Source organism: Stenella coeruleoalba (genome assembly GCF_951394435.1).
Source record: "Stenella coeruleoalba genome assembly, chromosome: 12".
NCBI classification, from domain to species: domain Eukaryota; kingdom Metazoa; phylum Chordata; class Mammalia; order Artiodactyla; family Delphinidae; genus Stenella; species Stenella coeruleoalba.
Window position 1 is genome coordinate 8,653,253 of NC_137158.1, and position 23,529 is coordinate 8,676,781.

General features: G+C 39.2%; 1 protein-coding gene across 1 annotated transcript in view; it reads left to right on the forward strand.

The window, feature by feature from the left end:
• The window catches only part of COL19A1 (collagen type XIX alpha 1 chain), a 363,495-nt gene that overhangs the window by 296,722 nt on the left and 43,244 nt on the right, over nt 1-23,529 (forward strand). Inside the window, exons 21-36 of the mRNA XM_079939273.1 lie at nt 921-956; nt 1,869-1,904; nt 2,001-2,054; nt 2,739-2,792; nt 8,165-8,218; nt 8,918-9,007; nt 9,783-9,827; nt 9,934-10,011; nt 11,579-11,614; nt 11,732-11,785; nt 11,886-11,939; nt 13,221-13,262; nt 17,380-17,484; nt 17,566-17,619; nt 17,868-17,921; nt 22,637-22,690. Coding sequence (XP_079795399.1) covers nt 921-956; nt 1,869-1,904; nt 2,001-2,054; nt 2,739-2,792; nt 8,165-8,218; nt 8,918-9,007; nt 9,783-9,827; nt 9,934-10,011; nt 11,579-11,614; nt 11,732-11,785; nt 11,886-11,939; nt 13,221-13,262; nt 17,380-17,484; nt 17,566-17,619; nt 17,868-17,921; nt 22,637-22,690 — 900 coding nt within the window. The remainder of the gene's footprint in view (nt 1-920; nt 957-1,868; nt 1,905-2,000; nt 2,055-2,738; nt 2,793-8,164; nt 8,219-8,917; nt 9,008-9,782; nt 9,828-9,933; nt 10,012-11,578; nt 11,615-11,731; nt 11,786-11,885; nt 11,940-13,220; nt 13,263-17,379; nt 17,485-17,565; nt 17,620-17,867; nt 17,922-22,636; nt 22,691-23,529) is intronic.

The following is a 23,529-nucleotide window of genomic DNA, read 5'->3' on the forward strand; positions in this document are numbered from 1 at the left end:
CAGTTACTCAGAAACTTTCTGAGTCTCTTTCCTCATTCCTGAAATGGGACAATATCTCCCTCACAGCCCTGTAGTGAAGGTTAAATGACATCATGATACATACCTTCAAGAACAGAAGTTAATAAGGGGAAGCCTCCCCGTGTGTGTGTGTGTGTGTGTGTGTGTGTGTGTATGTGTGTGTGTGTGTGTGTGTGTGTTAAGGGTGGGTTGTGGTGTTAGTAACACAGTGACAACAGGGGCAGTGTTACTTAATAAGGGGCATTCCTTCAAAGCTTCTGTCTCTCCCCAGAACCTTCATACCTAGACCCAACAAGAACTAGTATCAGTTCCACAGACTTGTACTGTTACTCACCCAGTAATTAACTGCTTCAAGCCATTTTCATTAACAGAAAAATGAAAATTAGTAAAGTGTTTTTAAAATAATGATTTTGCATTTTTAAACACTAATTTAAACTCTGTATTTTTAAGCACCAACTGAAGTAACTGGAAAAATTCAAATGAATGTCCTTCCACCGATCACTCTGGCATCTTCACATTCATTCTGCCTCTGATTGGATGTGTGTGTGTGTGTGTGTGTGTGTGTGTGTGTGTGTGTGTGTGTGTGTGTGACCATCTTCTGTCTGAACCATGCAAGAGGAAGCTGTGGCCTTGGACCGCATTGTAATTTGTCAACCACTCAGGATTCTCAAAATAACATTGAAATGATTAACTTACTGTTCATTTGGAAATATGAAACGGTTTTTAAATTCATTTTCGTATGGTCCTTCTAAGCTGCATAGGCAGACAATGTGACATTCTGGATCACTGCATGTTTGCAATGGAGTCTGAGTTTGGCCTGCAGAATTTACCCACATCCAGGTTTGGAGAGATTATTCCTAAAAGTGTTTATAAATGATTCTGTTTTCCACCCATTTTCCTAGGGTGAACCCTTTACAAAAGGTGAAAAGGGAGATAGAGTAAGTAGATGTTTTATCACTGTCTTGGGTTTTCTACTTCATTTTCTTTCTCTCTGATTTCTAGTATGTTTACTTTGGAGTCTAATACATTTGATAAGGTCAGCTCCCTGAGCATTTTACTTTTTCCTCTGTGAATTTTGACTCTTTTATTTTGATAAATGAGAAATTTTAAACCTTGTTAAGTGTTATCATGTGATGACACTGCCACATTGGCTTTGGGTAGTGTATATTTTCTTTAACCCATTACTATTTGTGACTGGACATGAACGTGATGAAAGGTATACACTAAGGATATTTAAAATACAAAATTAATATGTAAGATACAGATTTTTTTCAAAAATTTTGTTAATGATACAAATTGGATTTCTCAAACAAGAAAGGATCAATGATAAGTCATGGAAAATAAGAAAAGCAAACTCATTATAGCCAATGTTGTCCTCTTTTGTGTAACCTTAATTTTTGTGTGTTTTTTTGTTCCATTAAATACATAGACCTGAAAGTAGAATCTCCATGACGTATCAACTTAAACTTTACTCTTTCTTTTTCGCCCTCATCTGCAGTTTTAGTTCTCTTGAGATACAAGATGAACTGGCAGCAAATTATAACAATGTCAGCTAAGTAGGGAACTCAGTGACCGCTAATGGACCATGATGGTTAAAGTGTCAAAAGTGACACTGGGGAAAAAAATTGTTACAGACAAGAAAGAAAAATAGGAAATTATTGTTTATGTATTAGCAATAATTATTTTAAATCATATTTTAGAATGAACCCTCCTTGACTTCACCATGTCTTCCATAATTTTCGCCTTTATTGTATGTCAGCTAGCGGGGAAGTAGATGAATTGCAGCATTAGAGATGCTCTTCTCCATCCATATTTAAACATTACACATATGGTCCTTCTTTCATTTACAGGGAGAACCTGGAATAAGAGGATCACAGGGAATAAAGGTAATCCCCTGACCCCCTTCTCTTGCATCTCCGATGTAATGAGATTGTGAAACATTAAAATAACCATTTCACTTTCCTTCCCACCCATATGTTTAGGGCGAGCCTGGAGATCCTAGCCCCCCTGGTGTAATAGGAAGCTCAGGACTAAAGGTATATAAGAAATAACTGAGACGAATGAGGATATTATTTTGAAGTTATAGCCATTTCTGTGTAAAACAAGGAACTCTGATGGACCACTCATTTTCATCACAAATGTTCTCAGAGACTTTATCATGTTTCCATGGTGATCTCCCCGATCCCCACATTGGCCGCATTTATTACCTACATGGTAACTGGGCCTTATGGATCACAATGGGATTTTTAAGCTCTTTTCAGACCATATTCACGATAGCATCCTAAAAGCTTTAAGAGTAAACAGTGTGAGCCATGTCTATGACCCTGAGCTGTATTCTCAAAGAGAACAGGATTCAGGATTCAATTTCCTAATCCAAAATGATGCAGCCCAGAAGTGTTTGAGTTGCCCATGCAGGACTCTACAGGAGTGACCCAAAGAAGACCAGCTGTTGGGAGGTGCTGGAGAGATTCGTGTGATATGCCCCCACCAGTGGGCAAGGCAAGTTATCCAGGCCTCACCTACTGGTGAGAACAGACTCATTTAAGTGACAACATCTTGAAACTATCTTTGTAGGCCCAAAGCACGTTTCAGTGTTATATAGAGGAGGCTGGATGGTGGAAAGTCGATCTTTCTATAGATAAAGGTCACACCATGTTTTACATATATTCAGGTACCATCTAATTTTTATCAAATTAAAGTACATATCCCCTTCTATTTAGGGTCAGCAAGGACCCGCAGGCCCTATGGGACCCAGAGGACCACCAGGAGATACTGTACGTATAGTAGATGCATGTGTCTTTGATATTTGGAAATTAAATTGAGACTAAAGCATGTTTTTTTTTGTTTTTTTGTTTGTTTGTTTTGCGATACGCGGGCCTCTCACTGTTGTGGCCTCTCCCATTGCGGAGCACAGGCTCCGGATGCACAGGCTCAGCGGCCATGGCTCACGGGCCCAGCCGCTCCGCGGCATGTGGGATCTTCCCGGACTGGGGCACGAACCCACGTCCCCTGCATTGGCAGGCAGACTCTCAACCACTGCGCCACCAGGGAAGCCCCCTAAAGCATGTTTTAAAGAACATCAACATCTGTTCATGTGACTGAGTTATACTACATTTTCCAAAGGCATGGGTCATCTCTACCAATAAAACTGAGCACACCTAATGTCAGGGGCTATTGAGAACATTAGTATCTTCATATAGTCATACGAGGTCCTTTTGAATATTAGCCTAAGAAATCAGTCTTTGAAACCCAAGTTAGCATTTCCATTATACATCATTATAAATGGCTTTTGGTTCAATTCTCCATCCAAGTAAGATACTTCCAAAGCTTCTGTTGTTGTCTTCTTGCAACATTCTCCAAAAAGGGCAAGTCTTTTGGCTGAAAATATTTATATAATGCAATTGGAGAAAGGTCCTCCGGTTGCATTAAACCTAGCTTTACTCAGCTCACACACACACACACACACACACACACACACACACACACATACACACCCTCACACCGTTTAAATGTATTTTTTTTTTAATTGAAGTAGTTGATTTACAATATTATATTAGTTTCAGGTGTACATTATGGTAATCAATACTTTTATAGATTATATACCATTTAAAGTTATTACAAAATAATGGCTATTTTTCCTGTGTTGTACAATGTATCCTACTTGCTTATTTATTCTATACACAGTAGTTTGCACTTCTTAATTCCCTTACCCCTATCTCCTCCCCCCTTCCCTTTCCTCCACTGGTAACCACTAGATTGTTCTCTATATCTGTGTGTCTGTTATATATTGTTATGTTCAATCATTTGTTTTATTTTTTAGATTCCACATATACGTGATAACATACAATATTTGTCTTTCTCCATCTGACATATTTCATAAAGCACAGTACCCTCTAGGTCCAGCCACACTGTTGCAAATGGCAGAATTTCATTCTTTCTTATGGCTGAGTTGCATGTATATGACATCTTCTTTATCCATTCATCTATTGATGGACACTTAGGTTGCTTCCTTATCTTGGCAACTATAAATAATGCTGCTAAGAACATTGGGGTGCATGTATCTTTTTGAATTACTGTTTTCATTTCCTTTGAATATATAACCAGGCATGGGATTGCTGGATCACTAAGTAACTCTATTTTTAGTTTTTTGAGGAACTTCCACAATGATTTCTCTAGTGGCTGCACCGATTTACATTCCCACCAATAGTGCACTAGGGTTCCTTTTTTGCCACATCCTTTCCAACACTTGTTATTTGTAGAATTTTTGATGGTAGCCATTCCGACAGGTGTGAGGTGATACCTCATTGTGGCTTCGATTTGCATTTCCCTGATGATTAACGATGTTGAGCATCTTTTCATGTGCTTGTTGGCCATCTGTATGTCTTCTTTGGAAAAATGTCTATTCAGGTCTTCTGCCCATTTCTTAAATCAGGTTGTTTGTTTTTCTTAATATTGAGTTTTATGAGCTGTTTATATGTTTTTGATATTAATTCTTTATCAGTCATATCATTTGCAAATATTTCCTCCTATTCAGTAGATTGTCTTTTCTTTTTTTTTTTTTTTTTTTGTGGTACGCGGGCCTCTGAGTGCTGCGGCCTCTCCCGTTGCGGAGCACAGGCTCCGGACGCGCAGGCTCAGCGGCCGTGGCTCACGGGCCCAGCCGCTCCGCGGCACGTGGGATCCTCCCGGACCGGGGCACAAACCCGCGCCCCCTGCATCGGCAGGCGGACTCCCAACCACTGCGCCACCAGGGAAGCCCTGTCTTTTCATTTTGTCAATGGTTTCCCTTGCTGTGCAAAAGCTTTTAAGTTTAGTTAGGCTGCATTTATTTATTTTTGCTTTTGTTCCCTTTGCCTTAGAAAACAGATCCAAATATATTGCTACAATTTATGTCAAAGAGTGTTCTGCCTATTTTTTCTTTTAGGAGTTTTATGGTTTCAGGTCTTACATTTAGGTCTTTAATTCAGTTTGAGTTTATTTTTGTATATGGTGTGAGAAAATGTTCTAACTTATTGTTTAACATGTAGCTGTCTAGTTTTCCCAGCACCACTTATTGAAGAGATTGTCTTTTCTCCACTGTATATTCTTGCTTTCTTTGCCGTAGGTTAATTGACCAATAATTGGTTTATTTCTGAGCTATCTGTGGTTCCATTGAGCTATGTGTCTGTTTTTGTGCCAGTACCATACTGTTTTGATTACTGTAGCTTTGTAATATACTCTGAAGTACAAGTGTGTCATATCTCCAGCTTTGTTCTTCTTTCTCAAGATTGCTTTGGCAATGTGATGTCTTTTGTGGTCCCATATAAATTTTAGGATTATTTATCCTAGTTCTGTGAAAAATGCATTGGACAATGCATTAAATCTGTAGATTGCTTTGGGTTGTAATGACATTTTAACAGTATTAATCCTTTCAATCTATGAACACAGGGTCTTTCCATTTCTTTATATCTTCTTCAATTTCCTTCATCAGTGTTTTATAGTTTTTAGACTATAGATTTTTCGCCTCATTGGTTAAGTTTATTCCTAGGTATTTTATTCTTTTTCATTCAATTTTATATGGGATTATTTTCTTGCTTTCTCTTTTGGATAGTTTCATTATTAGTGTATAGAAAAGCAACAGATTTCTGTATATTAATCTCATATCCTGCAACTTTACTGAATTCATTTATTACATCTAATAGTTTTTTGGTGGAGACTTTACAGCTTTCTATATATAGTATCATGGTATCTGCATATAGTGACAGTTTTACTGCTTTCCTTCCAATTTGGATGCCTTTTATTTCTTTCTCTTGTCTGGTTGCTGTGGCTAGGACTTCCAATACTATGTTAAATAGAACTGGTGAGAGTGGGCATACACGTTTTCTTCCTTATTTTAGAGGAAAGGCTTTCAGCTTTTTACCACTGAGTATGATGTTAGCTTTGAGTTTGTCATAAATGGAGTTTGTGATGTTGAGATATGTTCCCTCAGTACCAACTTGGATGAGCATTTATCATGAGTGGATGTTTAAGTTTGTGAATTGCTTTTTCTGCATGTTTTGAGATTATCATAATTTTTACCCTTCCTTTTGTAAATGTGGTGCATCACATAGATTGATTTGCAGATATTGAACCATCCTTACATCCCTGGAATAAATACCACTTGATTATGGTGTATGATCCCTTTTATACATTCTTGAATTCAGTTTGCTAACATTTTGTTGAGGATTTTTGCATCTATATTCATCAGAGATATTGGCCTGTAATTTTCTTTTTTTGTAATGTCTTTGTCTGGTTTTGGTATCAGAGTAATGGTGGTCCTATAGAATGAATTTGGCAGTGTTCCCTCCTCTTCAACTTTTTGGAATAGTTTGAGGAGGGAAGGCATTAGCTCTTCACTATATGTTGGGTAGAATTCACCTGTGAAGCTCTCCAGTCCTGGACTTTTGCTTGCTGTAGGGTTTTTTTTAATTGCAAATTCAATTTCACTACTAGTGACCAGCCTGTTCAGATTGTCTATTACTTTCTAATTCAGTGTTGGAAGGTTTTATGTTTCTAGAAATTTGTCCACTTCTTCTATGTTGTCCAATTTTTTGGCATATAACTAGTATTCTTTTATGATTTTTTTCATCTCTGTGGTAATGGTTGTCATTTTTCCTCTTTCATTTCTTATTTGATTTATGTGTGTCCTCTCTCTTTTTTTTTGATGAGCTCTCACTAAAGGCTTATCAATTATGTTTATCTTTTCAAAAAACATAGCTCTTTGTTTCATTGATCTTATCTATTGTTTGGGGGTTTGGGAGTCTTTATTTTATTTAATATTTCTTCTCTGATCTTTGTCATTTCCTTCCTTCTTCAGACTTTCAGTTTTGTTTTTTCTTCTTTTTCTAATTCCTTTACCTGGGAGGTTAGTTTGTTTATTTGAGATTTTTTCTTGTTTATTGAGTTAGGCCTATACGACCATAAACTTAGAACTGCTTTTGCTGTATCCCATAGATTTTGGAAAGTTGTGTTTCCATTTTCATTTGTCTTGAGGTGTTTTCTGATTTCCTCTTGATTTCTTCATTTACACATTGGCTTTTTAGTAACATGTTGTTTAGTCTCCACAATTTTGTGTTTATCCCATTTTACTTCCTGTAATTGATTTCTAGTTTCATACTATTTTGGTTGGAAAAAATGCTTGATATAATTTCTGTTCTCTTATATTTGTTGAGACTTGTTTTGTGGCCTAGCATGTGATCTATCCTGGAGAACATTCCATGTGCACTTGAAAAGAATGTGTATTCTTCTGTTTTTTGATTGAATAAATGCACTTTCCTATCCATTCCCCCATGTCAGCTTTGTGTCCCTTGGACAATCTCCCTGGCCTTCTGACATCTTGGGAGCCAAAACCTCACTATCAATCCTCACTTGAGCAAAACGAGAAAAATGCTTGACCATCACTTCTTAACACTGATCTCTATCTGGCCATGATTTGAGTACCCTCCATGCAACTGTTAGAATCTCTCCTTTTCCCATCACCTCGGGAGCAGCCCCATGACATCTTGCTCTGTTCTCCGTGCTCCCTGACTGAGACTACAGGGGTTCATCTTTCAGCACGTTTGGTCACTTGGTACTTTGAACATTCACTTCATGAAGCAAATCTTTTTGCTGCACCCCCAAGCCATTTAGTGAACCATTGAAGGTGTACCTAATGGAGAGATCTTACAAAAAGAAACATAATGCTGGTGGCACAGGTGGAGCCACAAGATGCCCAAGAAATGACGTTAAGTGATAGTGGCTAGAGCTAAAATAGAGACTAAAATAAAAGAGCCTTTCTTGCCAAATCATAGTAAAAGCATATTTTCTATTTACCCCATTGTCTCTCTGAGTCATCGTGTGATGCCACCAAGAGCCGTTCTTCCATGCCTTTTGGCAGTAATATGGATGGGGCATTTCATTCAGGTCTCCCTTATTTAGTTTCTTTCTCATTACATTCAGGTTCCCTCACTTGAAACAACAAGCCACATATTTTCATTAAGGTTTTTCTCTCTCCAGCAGACCAAAATCAACACGTTTCCAGGTAGTTTGCATGTTAAAATTCTGTTCTCCTGAAAGACTCACAGACAGAAATGTTATTACAATAAGAGATTTTCTAATTGCTCTCTCCCTTTTATTCTGAATTTTCTAGGGATTGCCAGGAGAACACGGTATCCCAGGAAAACAAGGCATTAAGGGAGAAAAGGTATAGCTTCCGTTTCACTCACTTTGTATATTAAGTAGCTGGGTAGGAGGAAGAGACAGAGGGTCATAAGGACACTGAGGGAGTGAAAGGACAGGCCAGGGCAGCTGGGATTGTGCAGGAGATAGATGTTCGCATAAACTATGGCATGAGCGTCATCCCTGGACACTGTGGCAGCCCGGGTTCTGGCACTGAAAATGCAATGTGACAAAATGAACTGCCTTAGAGTTGAAGATCTCAGGACTCAAAAAACCTGTTTCAGGCTCAGCTAACAACTCAGGTATAGACCTAAGAAGTCTCAATCTCTCAGTATCTGTTTCTTGATGTCTATGTGGAAATAGTATTTTAGTACTGAACCATTACTTGGAAATAACTTAAAGAAAACATAAAGGTCATCTAAAGAACTATATGAATAGATTTTTATATTTTTTGCATATCTATTTATACACATACATACATTTCATGATACTGTAAACCTACTGTAACATAGCTCACCACAAGATCTAGGTGCACTTAAGATAACAGAACAGTGTCCGTGTGGATTGGACACTCAGTACATATAGTGGAATGAGTGAAGTGAATGGGTGAGAGAATGCAGTGTGACTGGCTATGGTGACAACTTAATACTATGGAAACTGCTGCCTCTACACGTCCCACCATGAACCTGAGTGATGAAATGAGAATCTTACCTTGTTTCCTCAGGGAGACCCAGGTGGGATTATAGGCCCTCCTGGACTTCCAGGTCCAAAAGGTGAGGCTGGTCCTCCAGGAAAAAGCCTGCCAGGGGAACCAGTAAGTACCAATCCTTTTACTAACATTTCCTTTGAAAGCTGATTAATTACTGTTTGTGTGTTCCCAGTTTCAGATCACAGGCATAGGAATGTTTAGGTCTGCAGAAAAAGAAGTATTCATCTTATTCTTTAGATCAGAGGTCTAATCTTTTTGGAAATTTGATGCAAGCAAAGGGCTCTCATCTGAAGAAAATGCACACACATGCACCATTTTTCATACAATTTGGGGAGATTCACAGGTGCCCCTGAAGCTTCTGCAGGGACTATTTAGGGATCTATGAAGCCTAGTAAGGTTTGCTAGTTTTAAACCATAAACCTTCCTTGGACAATATCTTAAAACAGAAGAACGGCCTGAAATTTCCCTTCTAGAGGCTCTGCATATATAGCCATAGGTGGTCATCTTTAAAAAATGTCCTTGTGGCCTGGGCTAATCCCAGGACATAGAAAACTGGATAGCTGGAAAATCCAACCCATATGGCTGTTTCATCTGCCTTTTTTTCTCATCCCCTTTGACCTTGTATATGAATAGTAATAAATAATTCTCAATATCAGATGCCTCATTTTAAAGATGAAAACATCTTATATTTTAAAGTAACTATACAAAATCTGCAGCCTAGTGAAATTTGTGTTCCCTCTTCCTTACTATTTTACAGAAAAGGTTTATTCAAAAAAGATGAAGAGCAATGAAATATTTTTGAGTTATGACTTCTAAGATGTAATTAACCTTTTTAGGAAAAGAAATGTATTCACTTCCTTTTCTCTTCTTTTTCTTTTAGGGGTTAGATGGAAATCCTGGAGCACCTGGTCCACGAGGGCCAAAGGTAAAAATATCTTAGATAATTTTTAAAGAATTAATAATTAACGAAATATAACTGGAAAATCCATGTCCCTTGAGCCTCACACTAACAGAAGCATCTAATTGCACAGGGAGAAAGAGGACTGCCAGGTATCCACGGCTCCCCAGGTGACATAGGCCCCCCAGGGATAGGAATTCCTGGCCGAACTGTAAGTGAAATTCAATCAAGTTTTTGAAACCCTGTTGACCCAATGTTGTGAAATAAAATCCAGCAACAGATTTGAATATGGAGAAAAGAGTGAAATGGTCAGAGGAGATACAAAAAGTGCTAGTCAGAGAGCAAGAATTAATGGGCTTTGTGGTTATATCCTAAGCACAGAAGGTACCCACTGTTTATTGACTTACAGATGCTAATCACACGTACACTGATTTTGAATTAGAAGAAGTTATTTAACACTTTATTCCTCCATTCTATATATTTAAAAGTACAAATGAGTGTAAGATTATGAGAATGCCCAATATTAGGATATTATATATTACTGTTTGTTTTTAATTAGAATAAAATGAAAAGTTACTTTTAAAGTGAATGGAGTGCCTATAAATTAGATGATATCAAAAATCTCTATGTAATATCTTAGAGAAGAGAGAATAGAGATCGTTTTTGATAGTTAAGACAAATAATAGAAAGTTTTTTGACGTGTTTTAGCTATAAGGGTAATAATGATAATAATGACCATTGTATGCATACTTGTGGACTAAATAGCAGTAAGAGATAAAACTTTTTATTTACTATGAAAAAAGATAAAAGATTTTGGGACAAGAAAAGTGAAATAGATGGTTATCCCAAAGACATTAATTTGGGGATTGGCCTTGAAATGAAATTATCGTGAGAGGTAAAAGAAGATGTAAATAGTGAATGGTTATATTGTGTGTGGTTGGTGTTTGATTTTCCAGGGTGAGAATATAAAGACCCCTGGAGATGGGAGATTAAACAAAGTAAAAAAGTAGGTCAGGAAATTATTAGGGGAGTGAAGGAGGTTGAAGCGAAAAATAACCCAACAAACCAAAAATAACTTAAGCACACGGTATAAATAGAAAGGAAGCAAAAGGTAGCTTTGACAATAGGAATATTTATTTAAAAGTAAGAAGGGAAAAGGCAATGAGCAGGTAGTGAAGCCAGGTGCTGAGACCCCAGCTCTTTACTCACCCAGGTGATCAGTCAGTTCCTCATCCAGGGGTCCATGGTCATGAGATAGGGATGGATCTGTCATCACTAGGTTCACTGATAATCTCCCAGCCTCATTTCAGTTACCCCCAATTCCAGTTTTCTAACATAGAAAAGAATAACTGAAGTTTTGTTTCCAGTTCCCATCACTGAACACTGGTTCTGGCAATTTCTTCAGAGAAATGACTCCCAGTACAAAGCAGGAAGGAGAGGAAGCCCCAAGCCGGTTACCCTGTGGCCGGCCAGTGTCTAGCAGACAGAACTTGGGCGTGTTGTTTGTGCGCCTGTGAGTGGGCAGGGACCGACGGCGGGCTCAGGGGTGGCCCAGGCGTCTGAACACAGTTACGGTGGTGCTTCCAGCACTGCATCTGGTCAGGTGTTCACCTGCCACCCAGAACTCTTGGCCAGCTTTGCAGAGAGTTTTCAGGGTGTGCAGGGTGGCAAGCCCTGTTGTCCACTATGTAAATTATAGTACTTGGCCCTTTATCCCACTTGGGTAATCTATGGACATTCCCAGCAGAATTCTGATCACTGAATCTCCTTCTATTCAGGGCTCCCAAGGCCCAGCTGGAGAGCCAGGGATTCAGGTAAGCTACTTAACCAAGTTATCTGGCACAGTAAATCCATCTTGCTGACTGGGGGGGGGGATGGGGGCACTTACTAAAAGACTATCCTTATAAGTAACTATTTTCCCCCTTTGCCAGGGTCCTCGAGGTCTCCCTGGGTTGCCAGGAGCTCCAGGGACCCCAGGGAATGATGTAAGGACAGTTTTTACCTACTTCCCCTCTCCCCCACACCTGCTTTAATCTGAACCTGTGCCGAGGTGCAAAGATTTGAACATGCTGCTTCTGTTTTCAGGGAGCTCCCGGGAGGGATGGAAAGCCAGGTCTGCCAGGCCCCCCAGGTGACCCGGTATGTTGACACACTGTGCCTGATTTATGTATCTTTAATGCACGCAGCAGCCTAACAGCCTACCAAGCAAGTTTTGCTGTCCGGACTAATTAGAATGTTCAGTGACTGCTTAGTGATTTTGTTTATCCCCACTTTTTTGTAGAGGGGAAAAAAATTCAAGCTACATCAGCATTTTTGTGTGTGTGACGAATACTTATTTCCCGAGGGTATAATTCAGCTGTGCAATTTTTTGCCCCAAGCTGAACCTTGGTGTATAATGTCTCAATCCCATGGAAAATTGAGTTAAAATACATAGCCACGGATTCTGTTCTTTCTAATGCTAGTGACAATGAACTTCATTTTTCTAAATGAAAGTCTGCGGGTAAGTTTCCCACAATATGGTACATATCTATTGATTCGGTGGCTTTAAGAATGCTGAAATGGTTCAATTACAAAACTGGCTTGAGTAGGCTTTTCAGAACAGGTTTAGGCACTAAATGGGTGTTCCAAAGTTTTATTTTAGGTTAAACCTTGCTTTGAGTGACAGTGAAATCCCTTTAAATAGCCTCCAAATTGGCAGTTATAATTTAAGAAGCCATATGGTATATGACATTGTATTAAGAATGTTGTATAATAAAACCCAAGGGCTTCCCTGGTGGTGCAGTTGTTGAGAGTCCGCCTGCCGATGCAGGGGACATGGGTTCGTGCCCCGGTCCGGGAAGATCCCACATGCCGTGGAGCGGCTGGGCCCGTGAGCCATGGCCGCTGAGCCTGGGCGTCCGGAGCCTGTGCTCCGCAATGGGAGAGGCCACAACAGTGAGAGGCCCGTGTACAGCAAAAAAAAAAAAAAAAAAAAAAAAAAACCCAAATCTGGCCTCTCGGTTCTGAGTCTCACAAGTCCTCCTACACCGTTTGAGCCTCATGTGCCGTTATAAGTTACATGCAGAGGCGTATCTTGGCCTTTAACTCCCTCGCTGAGTGAGTCATGTGTGTATGTGTATTGACTGGGAACCTTTAAAGCATTACTGGGGTCTACGGTGTCTCTCTGAAAGGACGCTTTAAGACACGAGGCCAAAGCACTGCCCGAGTCCTGTGTCTGTTTCTGGATAGGAAGCATCATGTTGGCCAACCATCCTGGTGGTGAGGCTCTTCTAAGCCCTACCATTTGTCACCATGGTGACAAATCTCAGCTGGCCTGGTGTTTTGAGGGAAAACATCTACATTCATTATGTTTGTATTGTATTGTGTGCCTGTATATGTATAATTACATGCCTTGGGGTTTTTTTTTCTCCTTATCCACAGATTGCACTTCCTCTCTTGGGAGACATTGGGGCCTTGTTCAAGGTACTCTGTGGCTATGTAAGAAATTATGTGTTAACTTCCGGGAAAAATCAGAAAGGAAATCTTTACAAGAATTGGAGTTAATTGCTTAGCCTGAATTAAAATTCAGCTTCTTAATGGCAGAACATCTTTCAGATAGAAAAAGGAGCACATATCTGTATATGTCTAGTGCCACTTACACTAATTCCCCACTCTCTTCTCTACCAGCCTCTCATTTTGGGTGTGGAGGAACAGGGGGGCAGGGGAGGAGGTGGTAGTTCTGAGATGAGCTGCAGGAGAGGAATGGTGTCATTAGCACCCTTGAGTAGATGTTTTCTCTCTGCAGCAATAGCTTTCTCTTAATGGTGTTTACCCACCCAGGCTCATCCCTGTGAAACCCAGTCCTCCTCACGGTATCTGCCCTGGCCAGTCCAGGATGCAAAGCAGTGCTGCTCAATAAACAGCTAGCTTGCAAGGCTGAGTTTTTATGTCATGGGATTTTACAAAGTGAGTTACAAAATTCCATAGCTGACAATTGCCCTAACGCCTGTGACTCTGTTAAATAAAAATGATCTCTACCTATTATCCACCTCACAGGGAATTAATCTTGCTACCGTTTTTTTTCTCTAATACTTTCCTCTATTTTGTTTGTAAAACAGATGGGGGGAGGTTGATAATAGGACACCTGGAGGTTGTGTATTTGCATGTTTCTTTGTGGAATGCTAAGACTGAACCCAAATGAAAGTCAGTCCCTTTATATTCCACTCAGACCTCCTGTGTCGTATCTGTCAATGTATGAATGGACAATATATTTGTACACAGACACACGAGCTATGTGTGTGTATATGTGATTATTTTATATTCCCAGCATTTAACCCAATGGTTCCTGCAACGACTTACTCAATAGTAGGCAGGCAGGAATATTTGTTGAATTGAATTCACAAGACTAGGATTCTAGTAAATATATTTGTCAGGTGATAAAGGTTTTGAGAATAGTATATGAATATAAATGTAAATGTAGATATAAATATATAGAGGGGGGTTTTAAGACTTTCAAAACTAACATTTTCTCATAAGTCAGAAAATAGGGGCTTCCCTGGTGGCACAGTGGTTGAGAATCTGCCTGCTATTGCGGGGGACACGGGTTCGAGCCCTGGTCTGGGAAGATCGCACATGCCGCAGAGCAACTAGGCCCGTGAGCCACAACTACTGAGTCTGTGCGTCTGGAGCCTGTGCTCCGCAACAAGAGAGGCCGTGATAGTGAGAGGCCCGCGCACTGCGATGAAGAGTGGCCCCCGCTTGCCACAACTAGAGAAAGCCCTCGCACAGAAACAAAGACCCAACACAGCCCTAAATTAATTAATTAATTAATTAATTAAGAAAAAAAAGAGGAAATCCTATTTTTTTAAAAAAATAGTATTTATGGGGGCTTCAGGAGTATCTTATGTTTATTGAGTTATGATTACATGCCAGGCAACACACTGCTTTACTTATATCATCTCACTTAACCTGCGCAAGAATCCTATGAGTTCAGGCTGTGGAGTTTCCCATTCTGTACACGAGAGACCTAAATTCTGAGGAGTTAAGTACCTTGCTCAGAGTCACACAGCCAGTAAGTGTGACATTAACACAGGAGTGCAGGTCCTCAGACAGTCAGTCTCATGTTCTCTACGAGGGCAGTGATGTTGGAAATGGCAGAATTGTAGGAGTTATATCATTGCGGAACAGTTAGGGCTCTTTAAGGATCAAAAAAAATTATTGACTATCCTGATAGGCTGTGGCAGCTCCCACTACAGACAAAAAGACTGCAAACAGGCTCTGACAGGGAAAAGAACCAGGGCTCCGATGGCCTCAGACATGGAAGTAGTCAACAGTTTCACCAGGGCAGCATCCCCTTAATAAATGCCCTTGCCGGGGTCCAGACCCAGCATCACCTCATGGAGGTTTTGAGTCTCAGGGGAGCCAGTTGGCAAGAGGTGGGCAGGACCCCTGACTGAGTCCCAGCAAGCTGTATTCAGTAGAAGAGAAGCATGTAGTTCCCCAAAGCATATGGGAATTTTAATCCTAATCCTGTCACCCAGTACATTAACTGTCCCACTCTGTCTTAAAGTCTTTAGCGGACTTGATCGTCCTGCTTTCTGTTTTCAAAAACGGTGTTTGAATAAAGTGTTGAAAAGAACTGACGTATTTCCCAGCCCGAATGATGTATACCTTCAAAGACCTTCCTCCAGGTTAATCTGTGTATCAGTCCTTCTTGGAACGAGCTTGTGTATTAGCTAATAACTGCGTCTTTATCCTCTCCGTGAGAAAAATCTTAAAAGATTTTTTTTCAAGAACCTTAATGAAATCCACTTTTCCTTCATTTACCATTCTAGTAACTCTAACCTAAAGAAGATGAGGTCAGTTTGAAATGACTCTAGAAAATCCTATTGACTCGTAATTATTTCCATTTTTTATGTTTTATTAAAACAATCCTGAAACTACCACAACATTGTAAATCAACTATACTTCAATAAAAATCAATTGACTAATCCATCCTAAAATGTTAGTTATATACAAAGTAGAAATAGACCCACAGACATGGAAAACAAACTTATGGTTACCAAAGGGGAAACGGGCTAAATTAGGAGTTTGGGATTAACATATGAACACTACTGTATGCAATAGATAACCAGCAAAGACCTACTGTAGCACAGGGAACTATGCTCAATATTTTGCAATAACCTATAGGGGAAAAGAATCTGAAAAAAAGATATATATGTATGTATAAGTGAATCACTTTGCCATTTACCTGAAATTAACACAACATTGTGAATCAACTATACTTCAGTAAAAACGCAATCAATTGAATAATCCATTCTAAAATGTTACTATATATTGATATGCCATGTTATAATGTCTACAGATACAGTAGACATTCTTTATACTTTTTGAAATATGGAAAGCTTTTTGGTTCTCTGAAGTCCTCAAGCGTCTCTACCGTCACAGTTTTTCAGATTGAGTAGGGGTGGTTCTACAATTATGTACGTGTTTCTTAACTCCTGTACCAGCACGTTAGCTCAGCGGAATGCTCCTAGTGGTAAAATTAGTTTGGGAAACTTTGCACATTCCAACTCCTTCTCATGTAGTCCAGCTCTAAGAAGGACAACCACAAAGAGAACTGTTCTGACCCAGCATTTCTTAGGCAAATTGCCTCAGAACCTTTTCAATATCATACAAAATTAGTCCTCCATGGAGCATATGTTTGGAAATCAAACTTGTGCTGATATGCACTGGGTCAAAAATACTGAACTTCATGGGCTTTCTTGCCAGCTTCCCATCAACGGCAAGCTTCCATTCCCTCTTCATGTTTACGGATTCTTCCCTTTGGTTAAAAAGATGGAAGAATTGAGACTTAGATTGTCCTACCTTTGGTCAATTGTTAAACTTAAGCTGTCTCCCCCACTCAGTAGTCCCTATTTTATGCCTTTCCTGATCATATTTTTATAACAGTTTATTTAAAAATAAGCCTCTGTAGGCTTTATGTGATAAGAAGTTTATCTTGTGAGCTCAGATACCTAAATTGAAGCCTTTGCAGATCAGCTAAAGATTACAGAGAAGGCGATGGAAAGGTGATTCCACTTATATTTCCTATCTGCACTTGGATTTGACTTAGAAGTCAAGTCCCAGTCGCTCAAATAATTGTTTCCCGCGTGAGTGTTTCCCCTAACAAATAAAAGGTTAGTAAGCTGTGTTTAGGGCTCTCCAACTGATTGGGCTCTCGAAAGGGGAGATCCTTTCTTCACAGCTTTCTTTCTTTCTTTCTTCCTTCCTTCCTTCCTTGCTTTCTTTCTTTCTTATGATTTATGCTATTGGTTTTATGAGCTCTGTAATCTTGCTGGTTATTCCAAACTTTATTGCCACCTCTCTTTTTAAACATGCTGCTAAGCAACTGAAACTCTGTGTTCTTGACTTATGAGTTTATCTTTTAAAATAGTTTTTGCCTCCCCAAAAGTAGTCTTTCAAATTGAATAAATTAAGTTTCTGAAAGTAGAATGACATACCAATGGCTATCACTCAACTCTCACAAAAGTTCAAATAGAAGTTCAAATCCAATCAGTGAATAATGAATCTCCAGTGACCTTATCTCTGTCTTCATTAGAACTTCTGTGGCAACTGCCAAGCCAGTGTCCCTGGGCTGAAAAGCAACAAAGGAGAAGAAGCAGGTGCCGGTGAGCCTGGACAGTTTGATTCTGTAGCCCAGAAGGTAAGAAGGGGGCTAAGTGTTGGTGGACCCTGGAGGTGACACATGGTGCCTTCTCTCAGCTGTGACTGCTCTGTCCTCTAGGGCGATGTCGGGCCACGAGGTCCTCCAGGAGTCCCAGGCAGAGAGGGACCAAAGGTAAGGAAGTCTCTCCTCTGTGCAACCTTTAATTCAGGGTAAAAAAAAGAAATACATTTTAAAATACAGTCCTTTTTCTAAAACTATTTTGAAAAAGTGGTGTAAAAGCCATTTGCAGATGTCATTTATTTTTTTCCCCCGATTCTGTCCAAATGACATGCCCCAAGTGTCCTGAGAAGAGATATGTTCATTTTCCCAAAAGATGACAAAATGACTGAGTGTACTAACTAAATGTATTGTGTCTCTAGGGGAGCAAAGGAGAGCGAGGCTACCCCGGGATACGTGGGGAGAAAGGCAATGAGGTAAAAGGCTCTTCTCTGATCATGCAGCCCTACTGTTGATTCTTTCCATGTGACACAACAAAAGGACATCAATTTTCCATATCTCATGTTTGATGCTAAACAAATAGAAACAAAGACAGGTTTTTTCCAAGTGTTAACACATTAAAAATAATACGTCGATGCTTACTTTCAGTGATCCAGTTTCTGAGACAAGGGAATTCAAACACAAAGTTAACATATCAGTTACTACGTTTCTGTTTTCTCATAGCAGGTAACAATTCCAGCTCTCTCAAGATAAAAGCAAGAAGAAAGAGGAAAAGGAGATTTACTGAAAAGAATCCCAAAGTAGCTCATAGAATTGAAGGGATAGTTAGCAACCAGCCTAGGGATAGGGGCAGCTCCAGAACTCAGCAGAAGTTCCCTGGGCCGCTGCTGCAACGTGACTCAGTTTCACTGACCTTGGTTTGTTTGTATCTCTGCTCAACTTTCAAACTCTTGGGAGGAAGAAAAAAAAAAAACTATCAAATGGGTCTGCTTGGACTGGTTTAAATCAGCTGCCCACCCTCCCACTAAGGTTCAAAGTCAAATGTGCTCTTGAGATGGTGGCATAATTTTCTGACTCTCAGCCACACTGACGCTCAGGATAGCATTCTTTCCTGCATAATTCACATGAACTCTTAGAAAAACCAATTAGGATGATGAATTCTTGTTAGTTTAAACAGTTTTGATACTAATAACTCTTAATGAAAGTAAGTAAGCCATCTAGTAACCTTGATGTTAGTGCAGAAAATCAAAATGATATAAAGTCGATCTTTTTTTTGAGTTGGAGTTATATATTTCACATTATAAATTATCATCGTTGTTATTGTTTTTAATTAACATGGATTCTATCCAAGAAAACTGTGAGGATTGGCTTGGGTTTTGTCCAAGTTAAAAATTGAAGAGCAAAGAAATACAACAACATTTCTTTTCATCTGTAAATAAAACAGTAAAGGCATTTTATTTTCTAAATAAGGAAGAGGTATTGAGCTTTTGCGTCTTCATGCTCCACAGAAAGTTGCACTTTGTCTGATTTTAATAGTCTAACAGCTTTTAACTGCCTAAGCTCAAGAAGTAGGCTTTAAAGGCAATTGAGAATGTAATAACAAAAAGATCAGGAAATAATTGGAATTCAGGCTTTTTCATAAGTGACTCTGAATTAAATTTATTAGAAGTTAACTTTTATTGATTCTTCAGAATCCTTAGCACTCCTGGTGAACTGAAATCCCTCCTTAATCACTATTTTAGTGTGCTTTTCCTTAAGTACACCTTGCTGGGTTTTTAACACAGCGTACACAGACTTCGCACAAGACACTTAGACAATTCCAGCTAGTTCAGGAGGAGATTCTCCACTGTTTCTTCACATCACATGAATAGTATGAATAAACCTGAAGTAACATACTAGCTCAGTTGGGCCTCTGGGGGGTAACGGGGCAAGGCAGCTTGTCCCTCTCAGGCAGGTGGGAAATATTGAATATTATCTTGTCTTCTACTTGGACTCAGATACTCGCTTAAATTTTAATCTGTTGATTTGTTTAAGTGAATGAAACTTTGCCCAAGAACATATGTATTTCCAGCTGGCCAATAAACTGTACTATTTTAATATGCATATAATATCTAATCATACAAAATCTAAGATGTCTGTTCTACCCTTAGTGGAAAAGATGCAGAAGGACACCCTGTCTCTTTGAGGAATTCCCAATTATTATTTAATAATTATCCAATGGTCGATTTAATCCATTTGGGAACTTAAAGAGAGGAATTACCTTTCGGTTTACTGCGCTTACGAAAGTGACATTACCCTCAACGGTTTTTACAGGTGTTGTTTCACAATGCAAGGTAGCAAATTAGCAGATGCTGATAGAACACAGACTTACCTCTCATAGTCAGAGGGAATTCTTGCTTGGAATACAGGTCTTTCTACAATATTTTAGAATAATAATTGATAGATAGGACAGGAAAAATACTGTCAGCCATAAGTTGTAGCAATGGAAAAATAAATATTCTTGGTAGCAACTGAGGTAGGACTTGCAAAATCAAAATACCAGAAGAGGGAAAGAACTTAGCTCTAATGATCCTTGACTATGCAGTAAATTTTAATTTGTATTTTAGTTTGGTACAATATGCTAAATTGACTGTCCTACTCTTTAATAGGTATTTGTCTTCTTTAATGACCTTTCTTGTCTTGTAAAATTACCTGCTTGCCCTTTATACATCCATAGTAACTTTTACCCTTACTACAGAATTTCAGCTTGTTCAGAGAAAGATGGCTGAGAAGGATTTCTTTTTATTTATGGACTGAGGTTTACTTTAAAGTTTAATGTGGTCATCAAAGGTTAATGAGTCCCAAGCTTATAAACTGGACCACCTAAAGACTCACTCAGCATCTCTAGACTGATTCAGCGTTGAGACTAAAAGTAGCAAAAAAAAAAAAAAAGAATGCATATGAACACACATATCTTATACACGTACATAGAGAATTTTATGGAAATGTGGGTGTTTTGAGATAAAGCAATTTGTGGCATAGCATTTATAATCTCCAGACATTTAGAGATCCATTCCAGAAGGAAATTTGTTTCCTTTCCACTTATAACCCCATATACAAGTTAATGGTGGGGGAATAAAAAGAGTCAATACAACATGACAATGTGTACCGCCCACAAATGCACATGCGCGCACACACACACGCACACACACTGAGCGTTGCCGGTGAGGATGATACCATCTTGAAGAGAGTATATGTCCACATTAACACAAGTATACATAAGATTTTACTCAAGACTCTTGTTACATGAGGAATTTCGGCACCTTCAAGGAGAGCCTTTCCAGCATTTCTTCACCTCCCATCACATGGAAAAACCTGAAGGAATATATGATCCCATTAGATGTCCCATTAGATGGACAGACCTGACAGAGTTTGGTCCTTAATCACATTGATGCAAAGAACCTTGATCCTGTAGAACTTTGTTCCTCTAGAGTTCCCATAGATAACTATGTAGCAATTTTCCCATGGTCACTTCACCTGATATTTATAATATGTATAAAATGCATATTTCATCACAGTAAAGGGTAAAGGAATTTATTATAACAATGAATGGTTTGGCACTCTAAAAGGATTACTCAGTAAAGCAAATTCAATCCTGAAAAAGTGGAACCGTTCAAAATAGAACTTGACACATCATATGGTTACGTGAAATAATAAACGGGTATTTCAAAGTATATTTTTCCCATTGTAGAAATCATCTGAGTTCCTTATAGAAAATTTGAGAAATACACAAAAGCACTAAAAAGACAAAAGTTATTCCTATTTGTACTTCTCCGACTGTTGGTAAAAGTCAGATTGTTGTCCACAACCCCTCATCCACAATTCCAAAGTTCAAATGCCTCTGAAAACCCGGGAAATTTTTCCCAAGTTTGCAGCAAATTTATTTGGCAGCAAAGTCTAACCTGAAGTCATATGGAGCTAGTCTATTTATCCCACTTGGTGAGACCATCATACGTTTTGCTATCGAAATATTTGTGTGTTTATTAGCAGGTGCTGCCTCTGGTGCCATGGGAGTGTTATGTAGTATCCAGTATGAGCACTGTGTTCCCTTTGAAACAAATCTGAAAATTCAGAACCCTGAAACACACCTGACACTAAAGTTTCCAGATAAGGCATTATGAGCCTCTACCAGGCTCATATTTTATGAAGTGCATTTCTAATTTTTTAATAACTTGGACCTTTATGTAACATTTTGCAACGTTTCCTTTTCTTTGTTATTCAATCGCTTTTGAAACACGATTTTAACAGTTGCAAAATATTTCATATTATGGATTTTATGTAACTTATTTAACGAATATTCTTTCGCTGACTTACTTGGTAAAGGAACAAATTAATTACACGAGTTATCAGTTAATCTTACCAATTCTTCTTTGAATATATAAATGTATCCAGTATAATTAGCATGACACTACAAATCTTAGGCGGGGCCTAAGAAGCTATCTCTTCACTTTTACCTTTAAGCCATTAAAGGGTTATAAATTTAAATTCGCCGATGAGCTGTATTTCTTATAATGAACTGGCCGGCTAAACTAAATACTGTATCATAAAACAGAGTCCGTTGCTCCACCAACTGAAAGAAGCATTAGCGTAACCGTGTATTTCTTTGATGGCATTCTGCTCATCTGAAATTTGTATTTTCATGCTTTAGCAGTGCCGGCTTCTCAGAGCTGGCTCTTGTCAACGGAGGGGCTCTGTGAGATCAGAAGTGTTCTGTGAATCACCAACACATTAAATTATGTTTGTAACGAATTCCATGTCGTGGCATTTTAGCTCGCCATCCTTACTCTTAGAAAACGGATGTTTGCAGATGACAAATGTGTTTCTTGATTAGCCAGCAAAGATGGGTAGTTTTCAATCGTCAAAATATTTGATGAACTAGGACTTCCCTGGTGGCGCAGTGGTTGAGAGCGCCTGCCGATGCCGGGGACGCGGGTTCGTGCCCCGTTCCGGGAAGATCCCATATGCCATGGAGCGGCTGGGCCCGTGAGCCATGGCCGCTGAGCCTGCGCGTCCGGAGCCTGTGCTCCGCAACGGGAGAGGCCACGGCAGTGCGAGGCCCGCATACCGCAAAAAAAAAAAAAAAAATTGATGAACTAAAATGCTTTGTTTCCAATGATATAACAGATTTTATGGTAGGAACTATCTCTTTTAGGGTCTCCAAGGCGTTCCGGGCCTTCCAGGTGCTCCTGGCCCGACTGGACCCCCTGTAAGTATTTGCTAAAATGGTTTCACTCAGAGCCCATATCTGCTGGTATGACGCAAAGTGAACTAACATTCTTTATTGATTGTTGTTCTCTGTTCCTCTGTGTGGAGCATGCAGCTATTGCTGGGGAAAGTAGCATCCAACATCCCAGACTTTTGTTAGTATTCCTTAAGGCTGCTTGGGGTTGTGGAGACTTGTCGTGAAAATTCTACCAGACCGGAAAGCAGACTGTGATGAAGCAAGTCGATTTGAATAGACGTTGGATGTAGAGGAGCGTTATCTTCTTTAGCTATAATTTTTCTGGCATCAACCTTAGGGACAGATATTCAGATGGTTACATCCTTACATTTTTAAGCGCCATAAACTAAGAATTTATTCTCTAGACAGAAAAAAAAAAAAAAACGGGTCAAGGACTATCAGATTCAATTTACTTTTATTCCTGTTTCTGACTTAAAATACCCTCTACTTTAGTCGGCACTTTTTTCCGCTGTCTCTCTCAAGCGCAGCATCAGGGCCTTTTTGTCTTCAGTTACCCTGTTTGCTTAAAACAATCTTTTTTCCTTTCCCACCTGCTAAACCCAGTCTATCCTGAGAGCAGAGCTCAAATCTAGGTTTGCCTGTTAAAATACAGGACATGAGGCTCAATTTGAATTTCATGTAAATAAATACTTTCATAGCATGCTTGTCCCAAATATTGTATTGTTATTTGCTAAATCTAGCAACCCTCCTGAAGCCTCAATTTTTCTAACTCCTTCCTTCTTAGAGTGCCTCGGCAAAGGGTCTGTAGGAATGTAATCGTGTTCTTTCATGTTTTGAATCATGGGTTTGCCAGAATGAAAATG